At 43.5% G+C, this 15,843-nt stretch overlaps 1 protein-coding gene across 2 annotated transcripts in view; it reads left to right on the forward strand.

Annotated features, from left to right (window-relative positions):
- LOC119383426 (sialin) overlaps positions 1-15,843 on the forward strand; it is a 33,478-nt gene that overhangs the window by 4,296 nt on the left and 13,339 nt on the right. For both annotated transcript variants that reach the window (XM_037651547.2, XM_049412509.1), the window contains exons 2-6: positions 323-541; positions 3,898-4,148; positions 7,850-8,033; positions 9,867-9,997; positions 12,744-12,893. In XM_037651547.2, coding sequence (XP_037507475.1) covers positions 323-541; positions 3,898-4,148; positions 7,850-8,033; positions 9,867-9,997; positions 12,744-12,893 — 935 coding nt within the window. The remainder of the gene's footprint in view (positions 1-322; positions 542-3,897; positions 4,149-7,849; positions 8,034-9,866; positions 9,998-12,743; positions 12,894-15,843) is intronic.

Consider the following 15,843-nt stretch of genomic DNA (forward strand, 5'->3'; position numbering starts at 1 on the left):
ACAAGGAGGCTCAAGCCTTAAATACATGCGCTGCATGGATTCTTTAGGGCATGGGTGACTGGTCTTGTATCAGGAGGATTGGTACTTGTTTCTAGTTGGAGTATGAATGACATCACTTTTGTGTATGGATGGACGTCTCTCTACTGTGGACCCATGCGCCACATTTTACCCCTGTTGAATACATCGTCGTTAGCTCATGATCAAGCTTTGCAGGCTGTAGTCTGGAAAGTATCGTTATTTCTGCTGTATACACATGTGGACTCACTTACGTAAAATATGTTCCTTCTCATATTATTATTTCCTTCCTTCTTGCTCCCAACAGGATGGCTGTCGATACCTGCGAGGCATGTTTTTGTCCTCCTGGGCTTTTTAGCCCTCGTGAATGTCTACACTCTAAGAGTGAGCCTTAGCGTGGCCATCGTGGCGATGGTGAAGCATCCTGCTGATGCGGTGACCCCTACAAACGGAACAAGCTTCGTCAATTACACCCAGTGCCAACCAGAGGATTATGGTCGTTTAAGCACTTCTGGTGCTTTAGCAGGTACTGCTTAACAACATCCAACACCATTGTGTTTTCTACGACTATCGTAATCATGTTTATGTATTTTGTACAATGGTTGTCGATGTTTTTATTTTTACTTTCAATACTGCTACTCTCAGCTGAGAGCGTAGCAGGAGGACAATACAAAAAGTCGGTACAATATATGAAAGGTATATATTGAGTATGATTTTCCTACAGTGAAGACGGAAGGCCGCAGTAACCTATTATAATGTGAGTGTTAACTCAGTTCTATTTCTTATGGATCACTGCTCACAATTGGCTGATCTTAGCAAAAATATATTCTAGCATTGCTTGGACTATTGATGAATTATGGAATGAAAAAATATAATTAGAGTAGAAACATATTATCCCATTTCTAAAGCTTGATTGTTGTAACAGCCATCACTGTTGTGGACTGTGCTAGCTGAAAACTTGAAAGAGGTGAACAACCTAAAAACCATATATGATGTCTAATGGACAACAGGTTCTTTAAGTTGCCTTTGCAGCATCTGCATGAAATGGTACTATGACATGCTTGCATTTAATTTCTTTGCACTATTATGTCACACAGTAATTGACCAAGTTAAAAAAAAAAAAGCTGCCAGCTTAGTGCTTTCTTTTGGCTATGGCTTGTAAAACCATGTCCCTGGCTCCTCGACTGCATTGAATTAAACATTTGTTGTATTCTAGCCAAAGTTTTCTCTCTTTCTTGTTTATTGGCACCAGTATGCCGTACGGCATAAGCTAAATTTTATGTTTTGCTATGTGTAAAATAAGAAGGTTTAAGATAATCTTTTTTTTTTTCTCACTTTTCATTTTGAGAAATCACAATATTTGGACCTGTAGCTTACTTTTTAGCTGTTCCCAAACTGTGACTTACGTCGCCTCAGGGTTCTTCAAGAGAGTTCAACAGGATATGTTGGGGTCATTATGGGAACTTTGATGTGTGCCGGCCGTTTATCAAAAGAGGGAGGGAAATGTTTGACAAGGCATTTGTGACAACCCACCTGCATGAAACCATGCTTGCTTTTTCGGGTGTAGCCAGAACCAAAGTGTAGAATAGATAAAACAAAAGCACTTGGATTTTGGCCGTCCTTATTTGTGGCATCAGTCCCACTGATGGCACACAGCTTTGCCTGTTTGATCGATCATGAACTTTTGAATGAAGTTTCAAACAGCTAGAATGAAGGCTGATATACATGATACAAGTTATACCCCTTAAAAAAATGTCTGTTCTTCTGCATATTTTTTCTTTTTTTTTAAGTGAACCTCCTCAAGAGCAATAGACTGTGCTATAGATTGTTAAACTGCACTGCTACTCATGATTCTTTCCCCACTGCCACCTGCACCAATCATACAGATAGTTGAGTATGCCTCTGTGTGGTAGACAAGCATTGGCGTGTGCACAGGGGGGCAGCCATCCCACCTAATACCTCGTCTTTGCTCTGTGTACCGAATGTAAGGGCCTTAGTGGGAGGGGGTTGCGAAAAGAGCGGGGGAAACTTTGTCCATTTGAAACTTTGTCCATTTCGCCCCTGTCTACATAAGCATGTGCAGGGCACATGCCTATGTAGACAGGGGAGATGGCTTAAAGAGTGTGGCTTTTGAGACTGTATATGTGCCCAATGATTGGATGTTCAGATGCATGTGAGCCATAAAACATTGTTTACAACGGGATGTTGACCGCGGTGAAGTTGAAGAACTGCATATTGTTTGCAGAGTCTGCGTCACTTGCATCCTCACTTAACTGTCTTCATTAGAGACCTTCATTAGAGACCTTCATTAGAGACCTTCATTAGAGACATTAGGTCAGGTTGGTCAGGCATTGTTGAGTATAGTGCTCAGTGCAGCGCACTCACATGTAAGGACGAAGATAAATGCAGTTCCTGCTCTGCAGTCGCCTGCTGTGTTAAGAACGCAAACAATATGGTCTGCTTAGTGATTTCAGTAGGTAGTTGAAAGGGCTTTCTCATTGAAATAGGTAGTTGAAAAGGGTTTCTCGTTGCCTTCCTTAACCCTTTGCGGTCCGAAATCTTTTCCCACCTTGCGTTCGTTCTGGTTCGAAACTAAAAAACTCAAAGTTCAAGTAAAACAAGTTTACTTACTCTTTTACAGACGGTGCATAGTGTAGTGAGAAAACACGCACATGAATAAACCACGAAGAAAACTTGTCCAGCAGTGCCCGACCACTGACAAACTGCGGCCATGTTGCCCGACAATGGACCATAAAGGGTTAACATTATTTAGTAAATGCCAGCTGTGAACTGCACATGTACCTTGAGCATAGGTCGGCAAAAATATTGGAACTCACTCAAACTCACTGAAGAAATATATTTTGCTCTGAGAGCTCACTCGGACTCAAACTCACTGAAATTTTCTTCAATCAGACTCACTCGGACTCAGACTTATTAAATTTTTCTCAACTGGACTCACTTGGACTCAAACTCACCAACATATTGCTCAGCCAGACTCACTCAGACTCACGGCTTGACCTGAGCCTGAGTGAGTCGACTCATGAGTCCGCTGGTGTAAAGTTAGCTTTTCCGATCATGGTGTAAATGCTCTTTAACACCAATATCTCACATAATTGGTGCTGTACGATACACCTTTTGATCTGATACCTTGAAATACGAGTTATCAGTGGTTGCAATCCAGTAAGGACCTTTTTATGAAATGTGCGACTCACACGACATATTTCTATCAAGAACTTCCCGTGAAAGAGATTGCGGGGGGAGGTCAGGGCACCCCCCTACCATCCCCCCGCCACCCACTCAGACCTCTTATCAATAAACATTGAGGTGGAACATGAGTGCTAGTGCGTTGAGGCATGTGAGATTTGAGTATAAACGTAAGCCGCCATAAGGCTCATAGTAATGCCAATAGGTGAGTAGATAGGACCATTGGTCGGCAATGAAAAGTGGAGCTCACTCAGACTCGCTCAATAATTATATTTCGCGCTTAGGACTCACTCGAACTCGGACTCACCAATATTTTCCTCAACCAGACTCACTCGTACTCAGACTCACTAAAATTTCCTTCAACCGGACTCACTTGGACTCAAACTCACCAACGTATGGTTCAGCTGGACTCACTCAGACACAGACTCACGGCTCGATCTGAGTCTGAGTGAGTCAACTCATGAGTGAGTTTGCCGACCTATGACCTTGAGGCACATGTGCGCTTTACAGCCACACTTCACAGTGTGCTGAATGTCAGGTCAAGGGATCTGCAAAACTGCAGATCCCTTGACCTGACAACTGGTCAAGTTAAAACACTGAGAACCTCTTGCTTTCGCACTGTCTGTGCATACAATGAACGTTGCTTTTTCTCCTCCGTTTTCTTGTTGTGAATGGCAGAGCAGCATCCTGGTCAGGCAGAGCGCTTTGACTGGGACGCTCAGGTGCAAGGCCTGGTGCTGGGCTCCTTCTTCTACGGCTACATATTGACAGTGTTGCCCGGAGGTGTGCTGGCAGAGCAGTTCGGGCCAAAGTGGCTCATTGGCCTCGGTGTCGTCATCACCAGCCTGCTGTCGATGGTGCTGCCAGCAGCCGCGCATGCGCACTACATAATAGTGGTTGTTATCCGCATACTTCAGGGTCTTGCAGAGGTAAGCTGAGAGGCACCAAACGCATGTCACTTTTGATTTCCAGCCTCTATGACATCAAACAACATTATTTTGAAACTGTACTTATACTTTCATTGAGAAAAAAAAAGAAACTGAATATGAAGGGAATAAACTAAATTCAAAGCTTGCATTCTTAAACTCCACTCCAATTGCACAGTATAAATAACATCAGCTAATGTTGCCTGTGAATTGCACATTATTGAAAGTATACTCTAAAATCCTGAGCATGCGCCCTCTTCTCCTTTTTGGGAGTTTTGAAATATGCGCCAATGACTGAGCAAGTGCCCCACCTCCCTTCCCTCCCGCCATTTTTTTTTTCAGCCTGTTCTCCGCTGCAGAATCCTGCAGCAGGGGTTTCTAGGAGCCCAAGTTTTGAGAGTCTTTAGACATGTGCAAGATTTCTTAGCACTTTTATGTTGTGGTGCCTTGACGTTTCATTCCGAGTTCTCACAAATTGTTGGAACATTGGAGGAATGTCTTTCCCCCCTTTGTCATAACACATGAAATTTACTAAAGGATTCTCTTCTGTTCAGTAAAAACAGTAAATGCATGCATATTCAATAAAGCATTTCACTAGAAGCATGGTTGTTCATTCTTTGTAGAGGCTGTTCCGCCACCGTCTTGAATTTTGGTCCGTTGCTGAACAAGGGCCGCCCCACCAAACCTTGTCCGATTATCTTTAACTGGGGGGGGGGCACTTGCTCAAGATTTTATGGCAGTTGTAGATTTTATGGTAGAGTTTATGGAAAAATTTCTAGATGCTTCTCTTTGAGTGTTTACACACCTTAGTATTTTAGTTGTGTTGTTATTATTATTATTATTATTATTATTATTATTATTATTATTATAATTATTATTATAGTACAATTAACAGCCCCTATACCTTCCTTGGCATCATTATCTGTTGGTTTTCATTAAGATAGTAGTAGTAGTAGTAGTAGTAATAGTAGTAGTAGTAGTAGTAGTAAAGAGCACCTCCCCCCCCCCATCCCCCCCTGGCTGTGCCTCTGGTACCTACCTTTAATAAGCATAATGGTGCTGGCATGTGAGTGCAAGCCTTCTTGCTTCTTCTATTAGTAAGTCCTTATCGGTACAAATGAATTAGAGTGGGTTGTAAGGAACCCAAAAGGATAACATAGTAAGCTTTAGGAAACTTCATTGAAGCAATTTGGCCAAAATGCAAAAAAAGACTTTGAAATCCGTGATGTCACACAAACCTTCCAGTGCAGTGGTTTCGGTGTGAAATTCAAAAATGAATGTTTGTCCTTTATTGGACCCTCTAATGATGAACCGGTGATGGTGAAATTAATTACAATAGAATTATCATATAATAACTTCGATAATTCTTTGAATCGCATTCTAAACTGACCTAGCGTTTCATTATAGTGTCCCTTTAAAATTTCACCTTAATGTTAAGGAATGTTCCACTCAGCAGGCAGGCTAAACTGAGTGAATGACCGGTAACGTGCTGTCAAAGCAAGGCTTGTGTTTCAGAGGATGACATAAACCCAATGTATCAACAAGTGAACTTGCCTTCGTCAATGATTATCACAGACAAGTTCCTTTGTAGAAACGTTGGCTTCAGGACTGGGACATGTGCTGTTCAACCACTGTTAACAGAGTAAATGGCTGGTAGTGCTACAGTCAAATCTCGTTACAACGAACACCACATTAACGAACATTTCAAATTAACGAACTTTTAAGAAATCCCGTGCCGACTGCTTATAGTTTCAATGTAAAAATATTTCACTACTACGAACTTCAGAATAACGAACATTTCAGAATAACGATCGTTATTTAATTCCCGTGTAATCTTAACAACACCTCAGTACTACGAACTTATATCCCGAAATGCGAGGATTCTTAGATTTCAGTGTATCGGTCATGGCAGTCGGAGCTGTAAGGTAGCAGACGACGCAGCGCGAAGAGCGGACGCCCTCCCGCTAAAACCTGAGATGGCACGGGAGGAGAAAGACGCGGGCGGAGAACTTTTTTTTTTTTCCCCTTCGTTGCGGAGGCGACAACGCATCAGGTTTTGTAAAGGCCCAACCGCATGCATTGCATAGCACGCGACTTTCGAGCGAAGGCGACTGCGACAAACGGGCTCCGTCGCGCTGCTCGATTGAAAACTATTGCGCGCACGCAGGCAAATTACGAAAAAGAAATTACAGAGTAGATGAATGACAACATGCCAAATTTATTATTGTCTTGTTTGAGATAATGATGCCATAAAAGCGTTTCGGGACTTCCTTTTTTCGCAATCTTATGTTTAACCGCGGCAGTAGTATCTGCTGTGATCCCATGGGGCGCCCGGAAGCGTACGCTGCCTCACGACCTCCGCTGCCTACGCTACGTCGCCCTTTGCAAACTGCGTTATGTTGGGGTTAGTCCACGAGGCGCATCTCGACAAAGTTTCCTCTTGCTGTCATAGAACGTTTAAGAAAAGCCGCAGCGCCTCATATCGTTGCTTCGCAGGGAGAAGGGCTACCTCACACGACGACGATGTTGACATTGCAGCAAGCTACCACCAATGCAGCAAGCTACCACCGAAACATCAAAACGAACCGTCGATCATAAATAACGACAAAATACGGCCGCTGCCTCGCTCTCCGCGTGAGATGGGGCTGTAAATAAGGTAGTCTATAACTTGCATTCCTTGAAGTACGCGCCGATTGAAAGCATCACGAGGAAATTGCAACCGAAGCAAGGGTCAGAGATGCTGCCATGTTGGATATCGTCATGCTCACTTCCGGGCGACAAGCGATGTTTTCTGGCTTTCCAGAAACCTGGGATGCTATCGCGGAACGATTCTATTTCAGATTCCAATGCCTTTCGTGCTTTTCGCGCTTGGCCAGTGGTCAGAACGACGGTCCGTCCGCGTTATCAGCGCGATCAGCCAGCCGTGTGGAATCGGAAATAGCATCGTTTCGCTATTGCACCCCTGCGACAAGCGACGGCGATGGATGGCCCTCCGCGACAGCAAATCCTGTCGGCCGTCGCTCAAAACTCGCGTGCATGCAGTTGGGCCTTAAATGATTGCAGCGATGACATGGACGACGATGTCACGGTAGCACCCGAAGATCGCGACGAGTCCGTGTCGGCCACAGATGCGTTGGACTACTTGAGGAAACTCCGCATATTCATAGAAAAAAGCGGAACAGCGACCGAAACGGCGGATAAAAATGCGGACGGTCTAGAATCGTTCGTGACGCAGAGTTTGTGCTGCACCCGTCAAAAAAACGATCACGGCCTATTTCAAATAAACGTGCCTTGTCTGACGTTCACGTGTGCATTGTTGTGAGAAACGAGTTCAAGGACGTACCGTTGCAAAGGTAGGACGTTTGCGTTACTGAAATTCTATTGTTATGGTAAATTTTTGGGCTTTCATTATAACGACCTTTCAGAATAACGAACATTTTTCCGCGGTCCCCTGAAGTTCGTTATACCGAGATTTCACTGTATATACAGTACATTATAGGTGCTACTAATATTAGGGGTGTGCTTGATATGGTAGCTAACGGACAGGCAACACGAGACAGTACAGTACCAAACAGGTTGGCTAAGCTACAATAAGTTCTGGTGAAGGAGGAGGAGCGTAGCCGTGGTTATTAAAAAGGGTAAACAGGAGGCAAAGCTGATTGATGTGAAGACTTTATGTGATAGATGTCTGTGTCACATCACAGGGGCTTGTATTCCCTGCCATGCACACCATGATTGCGTTGTGGACGCCAATCACATCTCGGAGCCGCGTTGTCTCGATCGTCCAATCCGGTTCTGATGTTGGTGCTGTGGTTGCGATGATGGCATCTGGTGTCCTAGCTGAATCAACATTTCTCGGTGGATGGCCTTCCATTTTTTATGTCTTTGGTGAGTAGGCTTTCAAAATGGTCATTTGTAAGCGTTGCGTACGGATTGTATCTCTTGTTTTCTGATGGTCTTTCATTTCGGTTTGAAGACACAGAAGTGAGAACCGAAAGGTCTGTTATGTCTGAGGGTGTCGTTGGTGCATAGACGTATGCGCATCTTGTGAAGTTGTGGTAGTCTGTAAAGCATAGACAGTCTTGAATGGGTGAGAGATGGTTTATCTGTCCAGCACTGTAGTATACTAGTAGGCAAGTGCCGAACTGCAGTGTGGAGAGACAAAAAGTCTTTTTTGTGCCCAGAGGCAAATGGGGGTCACCATCAAGGCAACGGGTTCCCTGACAACCGGTTAAGACTAGGGTGGGTGTCGTTAGTTAGATCGCACTTTTATGTTGGTCTGTTTTTGCGAGATTTGTTCGCATTGCGCTATTTGCTTAATAATTTCTCATTCCGATTCATAGCTATGAGATCATCCTGAATGGCATCTTGCAATTATTTCCTCAAGTATCCTTTTGTATGCTTGCCACTGGAATCTGCTTTTGCAGTTGTGGTGCTGGTTGTTGTTAGAAGTTTACTGGGAAAAAAAAAAAGTTGAGTCACACAGACGAAAGTGAAGGAAACAGGCATTCGTGAAGTCTGGTTTCATTCACTGGTGTCTCTTTCCGTATGCCTGGCTTTTTGCCATGATGATTCAGCATGTCCACTTTAGCATGCCTGTATCAAATAAATGCAGCTCTTGTAGAGTCATGCTTTATAGGAATTGTTTCAGTTTTATTCCATGCAAAGCTGCCATTTTATGCATTGTTCCTTGTAGCTTGATGTATCTGTGATGTGCTGAAGCCCTGAAGATGCCCTTGCATGTGATTGGTAATGTAGTGTTCAGAAGACAGTCAGTGTAAATGCCTGTTCGTGTATACTGATTGGCTGATCTCTCTTCTTGTCTATGAAAACACCATTTGCTGCTTAGGTAGATAACGAAGTCACTAGCTTCAAGTGTTGCCGAATAAGACTTCACTGGTGACTGTGGAAGTTTTAATTGACTGAATTATAGGTTCATACAAAGTAGGATTCTTGTGGTTTTGGGCCAGGTGTTAAGCCCTACAGGCTTTGACTTAATTATCAGCATTTGTACAGCTGTATTTTGTCCGCTAGAAACTCCATTTTCTTCTTGGCTAGTTAGCAGTCACCGCTTTCAAGTCTGGCAAGCCTTTTGCTGAGCTGAATAACATGCATCAGTGGTGACAATGGAAACTTAATTAACTCACTTAGTGATTCATGCAAAAAACAATCGTTTTGAACTTAGATGTGTTCAAGTGTTCACACACTACGTAATTGATACTGAAAAAGCTGACTTAACTGCATTCATTTTAATGAGTTGTTACTGTATTTTAATGTGAAATGCTGCTAATTTCTTATCAGAGACAATTATTACTTCTTCGAATGCGATAGCCGTCTTAGCTTTTCTGCACAACATGTACCACTTATTAGATGAATGGGTGGAAGTTTCTGACAAATGCGAGTGCACATAGTTTAAAGCTAGCACAGCCTTTACATTCCTGCAGTTCTGCAGTCTACATTATGATGTTTGTGGAAATTAGGTCTTTGCATTGAAGTTTTTAATTTGCAGCACTTTCTTTATTATGTGAGCATGTGCACTTTTTATTTGTGCACTCTGGAGAGGACTTGTTATTGCACCATCGAATTAAGGCATATAATACAGCTGAGAAATTCCTAAAAATGCCTAGCATTTATGGAGCAAATAACTTGGCGTGTGGTTACCTTGAAATGGTCTGTTCTGAACTTGGAAACATTACATGTGCACCGTACTGTTTGCTTTAGGTTTTGCAGGTATTGTCTGGTTCGTAGCCTGGAGTTTACTAGCATTTGACACACCCAGCCAGCACCCCAGAATCTCAAGTGAAGAACTGGAGTTCATAATTGCGAACCAGGGAAATGAACAGGCACAACTGGTTCGTAGCTTTTCTTTTTCTATTCACAGTGCCTTCACGTCCTTCCCACCTCACTGAAGGACAGTTTCATTTGTAGAGGGCATGTCTCTCATTATTCAGAGTTGAAAGGCAGAATTTTCAGCTTTACAGTGTCACTGATAGCAGTACCCCTAGTTAACCCTTTCAGACACCACCTATGAGAACTGTCTGTAATGCGTCGTATTGCCGCAATATCATTGCAAGTCACCCGGTATTCTATTGTAACATAAATAACGTCATAACATGTTGATTTATGTGCATTACAATAAGTAATCCAAATTGAATTGTCATTAAATATCCATTTATCCTGAAGTCACTTGTGCTTTGCTTTTTGCATAAATAGAATCAAATCTCAGGCTAGAAGTACAGCGCTAGTTCAATTTTAACAAAGAAAATTTATACTTTTATCGTGGCTTTATACTTTTGTCGTGGCTCCCGGGAAGAACCACATCGAGCAACTCGTCGAACATGATAGTGCCTTCAGCAAAGTGATCATATGCAACAGTGCAGTGCAAAATTAAGTTATATGAAGACGCAGTTAAAGCGCAGGTGGTTCAATTCATCCAACAGTCAATGTATCTTACTCCTTCTTAGCCCCTAGTCGATACGACAAGCAAAAACAAGTGGTGGACACAATTATGTACAAAGCATCTCGTTAAAAAAAAATTTGCTGCCTCTGCAAAATTTGTTAGTATAACAATTTTAGGGAAAAATTCTTCAAATGGAGCTCAAATGGGCACATGGAGGCCAGCTGCAAAATGAGAAAGGCGCCGCAAGAAGTATATGGTTCCAGATAATGCAGGCGCAGAGTAGACTTCTTGCAAAATAATAATGTGAATGGAGTAATCACAGAAAACTATAAAAGGTAGGCAATTTTCGGAGTGGAAACAGAAAGACAAGAAAAGGAAACTAACCGTCAGTGCTGCTTGCTGAAAGTGCTGAAAGTGATAGCATCACTGCATCCAGCAGCACAGCTAACATGCTGTCCACACTTTTAATGCGATAGCATTAAATAGCTCGTTTCACAGGAATTCCGGTGTCTGTGTTGGTGTGGCGGCGGCGGTGGCTTTGGTTGTGAGCAAAAAATCAGCGTTGTCCGTGAGCGAAAATTCGAGGTATATGCAAATAAGAAATAATAAAAAAATCTTCGGTTCAAGTGGGACCAGGGATATTGCATATATGTCTTATCCACCAGTCACCATGTGCCTGTGTTGTCTGTGCAGGTGTTATGTGGAGGCTTTTAGTAAATAACATTTACTGATTCTGCAGCTTTGTAAAGATCACTTTGGTAGCACACAGCTGTATTTTATAACCATACGTAAGCCGAAGTTATGTTGCAGGTAGCATATTAACATGAACCAGCTTGCTGCTTTCTCCATTCAAAGCTGAAGTTGTTGTAGGGGACCATAGGCGTGCACAGGATTCCCTGTTAGGGGTGGGTAAGGACTCTCTCCCCCCCTTCCCTGTTGGTGGAGTCCAAAGAAAAATATGCTTCAGAATGGATGTAAAAAAAAATCACAGCATATCCACGGGGTGAATGATGATGAGTGGGGCGAAGCTCCGGAGAGAATCGTCGGTAAACCGTGAAACTCGTCCTTGAAATTCGCCCAGTACATCATATAAAGAGTGTGAAACACCGTGTATATATTAGACATCAAACTTTTATTGTACTGTTGGTTTACGTGGTCCCTCCATTATCACCGCTTTGTGATCGGTGAAATGCAGGGAAAGTGTCCGCTCCCGAGCAAAAGAGAAAGCACGCCAAGAGCGAGTGCCTTGTCTGCCTCCATCCGGCGACTCCGAGCGAAAGAGAAAGCGCGTTCGGCCTCCCGTTCTCGAACGGCTGGATCTTCGCGATGCTGCCGTGCCGCTTCGGCCTCCCGTTCTAGCACTGGGGGTTTTCCTGGCGTCGCCGAGCAGCCTGACAACATGCTTCGGCCTCTCGTTCTCGCACGGCCGGATTCTGTCTGCGAGCGCGTGCTACCGCCGCCTTGCGCGCTCATCGCTCCGCCGCCTTGTCTTCCATCCGGCGACTCCGAGCGAAAGAAAAAGCGCGCCAAGAGCGAGCCCCTTTTCTTATTATAACAGTGCCATCTATCATCTTTAATCATCAACGTATACGAAAAACCACTAACACCATCTAGTGATATTATTTCCAAGGACATATACACACAACGCCATCTATTGAGCAATTCATAAACTAGAGGTAGCAGCCTGACGACACGCTTCGGTGTCTATTTCACGTACGGACACACAACGCCATCTATTAAGCAATTCATAAACTAGAGGTGGCTACATACTACTACTACTACAGTGGAGGGAATGACCCACACCCTAAGGAGCTTCACCCCTAAAAAATGAAAATGAGGCGATGACGTGCTTCTGGCAGTGAATGCCCCGCCTTTGGTCCCTGGCTCTCTGGGTGTAAAGATTGGAAGTAAGCAGTCTTTGGAATGCAACATCAAGGGCCTTCGGCTGCCATTATCATTGAAAACCTGTGTGGCCATAACTGAGTAAACGTATAGGGCAGGCTTCGCGCGCCCTCCCCTCATAGGTGATTTGGGGGGGGTGGTTACCCTCCTGCCCGCCTCGTGCGCACGCCTATGTAGAGAACAAAGATTTTATGAAGGTCATTATGCTTTTCTCGGCGACCATGGTGTTGATTTTGCCTCTGCAGCTCTTGTTCACTGCGCTCTTTTTTTTTTCTTGTTGTTTCTAATTACCACAGAAGCGAAAGGTTCCGTGGCTCAAGGTATTGCTGTCCATCCCTGTTTGGTCCAGTGTCCTCTCCCACTTTGGTTTCAACTGGATTCACTACATCTTTCTCTCTGAAATGCCCACGTACCTGACGTCCGTGCTGCATTACAGCCTCGGAGCAGTGAGTTGCCCTTTGTAATGGAAATTAGTTCACCGGTTTCTCTTCAGACCTAGGTGTTATCCTTATTTATGTGAGTTATGAGAGGGGAGTCATATTATAATCTCCTTGTTTTAATGGTGTCTATTGATCCACTGACTGTGGCGGGGAGTTGAAACTCACCCATTGTGTGCAGTATTTATTTATTTATGTAAAGTACACCCGAATACTTTATTTTGCAGATGTTACATAGAAGAAGGGCCCTTATAAAATCTATCTATCTCGTCTTTGCCTAAGCTAGCCACCTACATCTGGGTGCTCTCGTGATTGCCTCTTTAACTTGGTGTAGACCAAAATTGGTATGGGAGGGTAAAAGGGTTTGACAAATGTGACTGTCTGGTCATGACATGAATAGTGTGAAAATCTTGTCGCCTACGTCGTCAAACCCTTTCCTCCAAACACCTTTGGCACATACCCTTATACCATGGGCCGCGGTATGCGGGTGTGCGCCACAGGTGATTGACAGTTTAAATCTAACCAGGAACAGCGAGAACAGATACTGCTAATTTAAATGCGAGAGCTTAAGAAAAACTGACATTGGCAGCGTTGACCCAACGAATACAGAGAATAAAAATCAGGATCCCAGCAGTAATCGAACCCAAGCATTCTGCGTGGCAGTGATGTATTGTGCCACAGAGCCACGCCAGGTCTTGAAACTGCTTTGGAAAAAGGCCCTATGCAGGCGTAATGTCGGTGCAACGTCAATTATGGTTGCAGTGCTGGCTATCTAATTTTATAACAAAGCAATAAACATTACATATGTACTGCTATGATACAGGCGTAATGTCAGGTTAACGCCACTTGTGTTTCCAGTGTTGCCTCCACTTTTATAGCAGTCTAATAAACATTACATTTATACTCCTATGATTCAGCAAGCTGTATTCAAGCGCTGCCCGACCCTGGAGGAATACGCTAATGAAAGTTGTGTATGATATTCACATCATCGCACCATAATGTGCACTTCGTTTCGAGAATATTGACGTCTATGCTCTCAAGTGAGTGCTGACGTTACGTCAGACCATACGTCACCCTTTGAATGCCTGTGTAGTCGACGTTCCTGGTAAGCTCACGACGTGCACACAGCTACTACACTTACAAAAACACGTCGATCCACTTCGCAACGCTTGGCTCACAGCCAAAAAATGCAGCATAGACAATTACTCACTGACTGCTTCGGATGAAACCGATTCCAACAAGGCATGGGATCTGCCAAATTTTTATTCCTTATAAAGACCGCATTTAAGGCGTATTACATAAGGGTTGGGCACATACATGAAAAATTGAGTCATATTTATTTACAGTGCTAAGTAATTTGTTATGGAGGTGTAAAATGTGGAGGGACAGGTTATGGCTGTGGTGTTAAAAAGTATTGTTCCCGTCTGTTGCTGCACAAAAAAAAGAATGAAAAAAAAAGTGACGGTTCGTGTACATGTGTGTGCGCAGCTTGTTGCGGGTGAACCGGGCTACCGGAGATGCGTGTTGGGGGGAGAATGTATCGTGGCTTGCTAAGTGAGCTGTGAAAGTCTTGTGGAAAAGACAAATACTAGCCGTGTGGCAACGAGATACGAGTAATGATAATCCGAATTCTGTTTTCAGTGCTGAAATGCTGACGTCGTATGAACAGTTAGAATGAATAAATCTTGTAGCTCGATTTTGAAGCGATTCGAGTGGATTGATGAGATATGCTTAATGCGGGTTCCAAATTGGGGATGCGTATTCTAATTTCATCCTGATGAGAGACTAATGGGCTAGTTTTTTTTTACATTTTGAGGTGCATAATGCAAATGGCATTTTAAAAACCTTAGTGTTTCCTTACCAGATGAAATGATGTTTGTAATGTGGGTTGCCGAGGTTTAATCACTAGAGAGGGTCTCTCCGAGATATTTGTAGGAAGGAACTAGTTCAAGGTTGGCACCAGCAGTTTGTTAAGAGAAAGTAAGTGGATTTCTATGGCAATGGAAGGAGACAGTCTTGCATTTGTTGGGGTTTAGTTTCATGAGTCAAAGGTTACACCGTTCTGGCACACTTCACAAGTCGTTTTGAAGAGACGTGTTATCGGAAGCGCTGTTAATTTTACGATAAATTATGCAATTGTCTGCAAACATACAGATATTAGAGGATACATGCGTTGGTACGTCATTAATGTAAATCAAAAGTAGAAGTGGACCAAGTAAGGACCCTTGAGGGACGCCTGAAGTTACGGGGGTAGCATTAGATATTTGATTGTTGACAAAGACTGATTGTGAATGGTTACTTAAGAACCCTTTAATCCATGCTAAGATATCAACATTTAGATGTAACGTGGCAAGTTTTAGTAGTAGACGCTCATGCGGAACTTTGTCAAAACCTTGGGCGAAATCTAGGAAGGTGGCGTCAGTCTGTAAGTTAGAATAAACGTTTACATGCAGGTTGTGAACAAACATAGCTAGCTGCATTCTGCAGGAAAAGCCTTTTCTGAAGTCATGCTGCGCTGGATGAAAAAAATGGTTAGCATCAATGAAGTCCATGATATGTGTGTAGGTGATATGTTCAAGCATTTTGCAGGGCACAATGGTTAATATGGGGCAATAATTTAATGGGAAGTGTTTTTTACCCGATTGGTAAACTGGAACCACCTTCCTGTTCACCTAACGGTTCCGGGAGTGCGGAAGAAGTCAGACCTACCGACACATGCACTGAAACAATTGAGCCTACTCCTACTCTACGAAAACTACGGTAACCACGTCCACATCTATACGGATGGCTCGACTACGTCGTCCAGTTCTGGTGGTGCGGTGGTTATACCATCACAAGGGATAACTCTGCGTCTTAAAACTTCACATGCGACGATGTCTACGGCGGCAGAACTCGCGGCTCTGCGCAGCGCACTAGAATTTATTGATACTGAAAGACCAAGTAAATGGGCTGTGTTTTC

The sequence above is a fragment of the Rhipicephalus sanguineus genome, chromosome 2, assembly GCF_013339695.2.
Source record: "Rhipicephalus sanguineus isolate Rsan-2018 chromosome 2, BIME_Rsan_1.4, whole genome shotgun sequence".
In the NCBI taxonomy this organism is placed as follows: domain Eukaryota; kingdom Metazoa; phylum Arthropoda; class Arachnida; order Ixodida; family Ixodidae; genus Rhipicephalus; species Rhipicephalus sanguineus.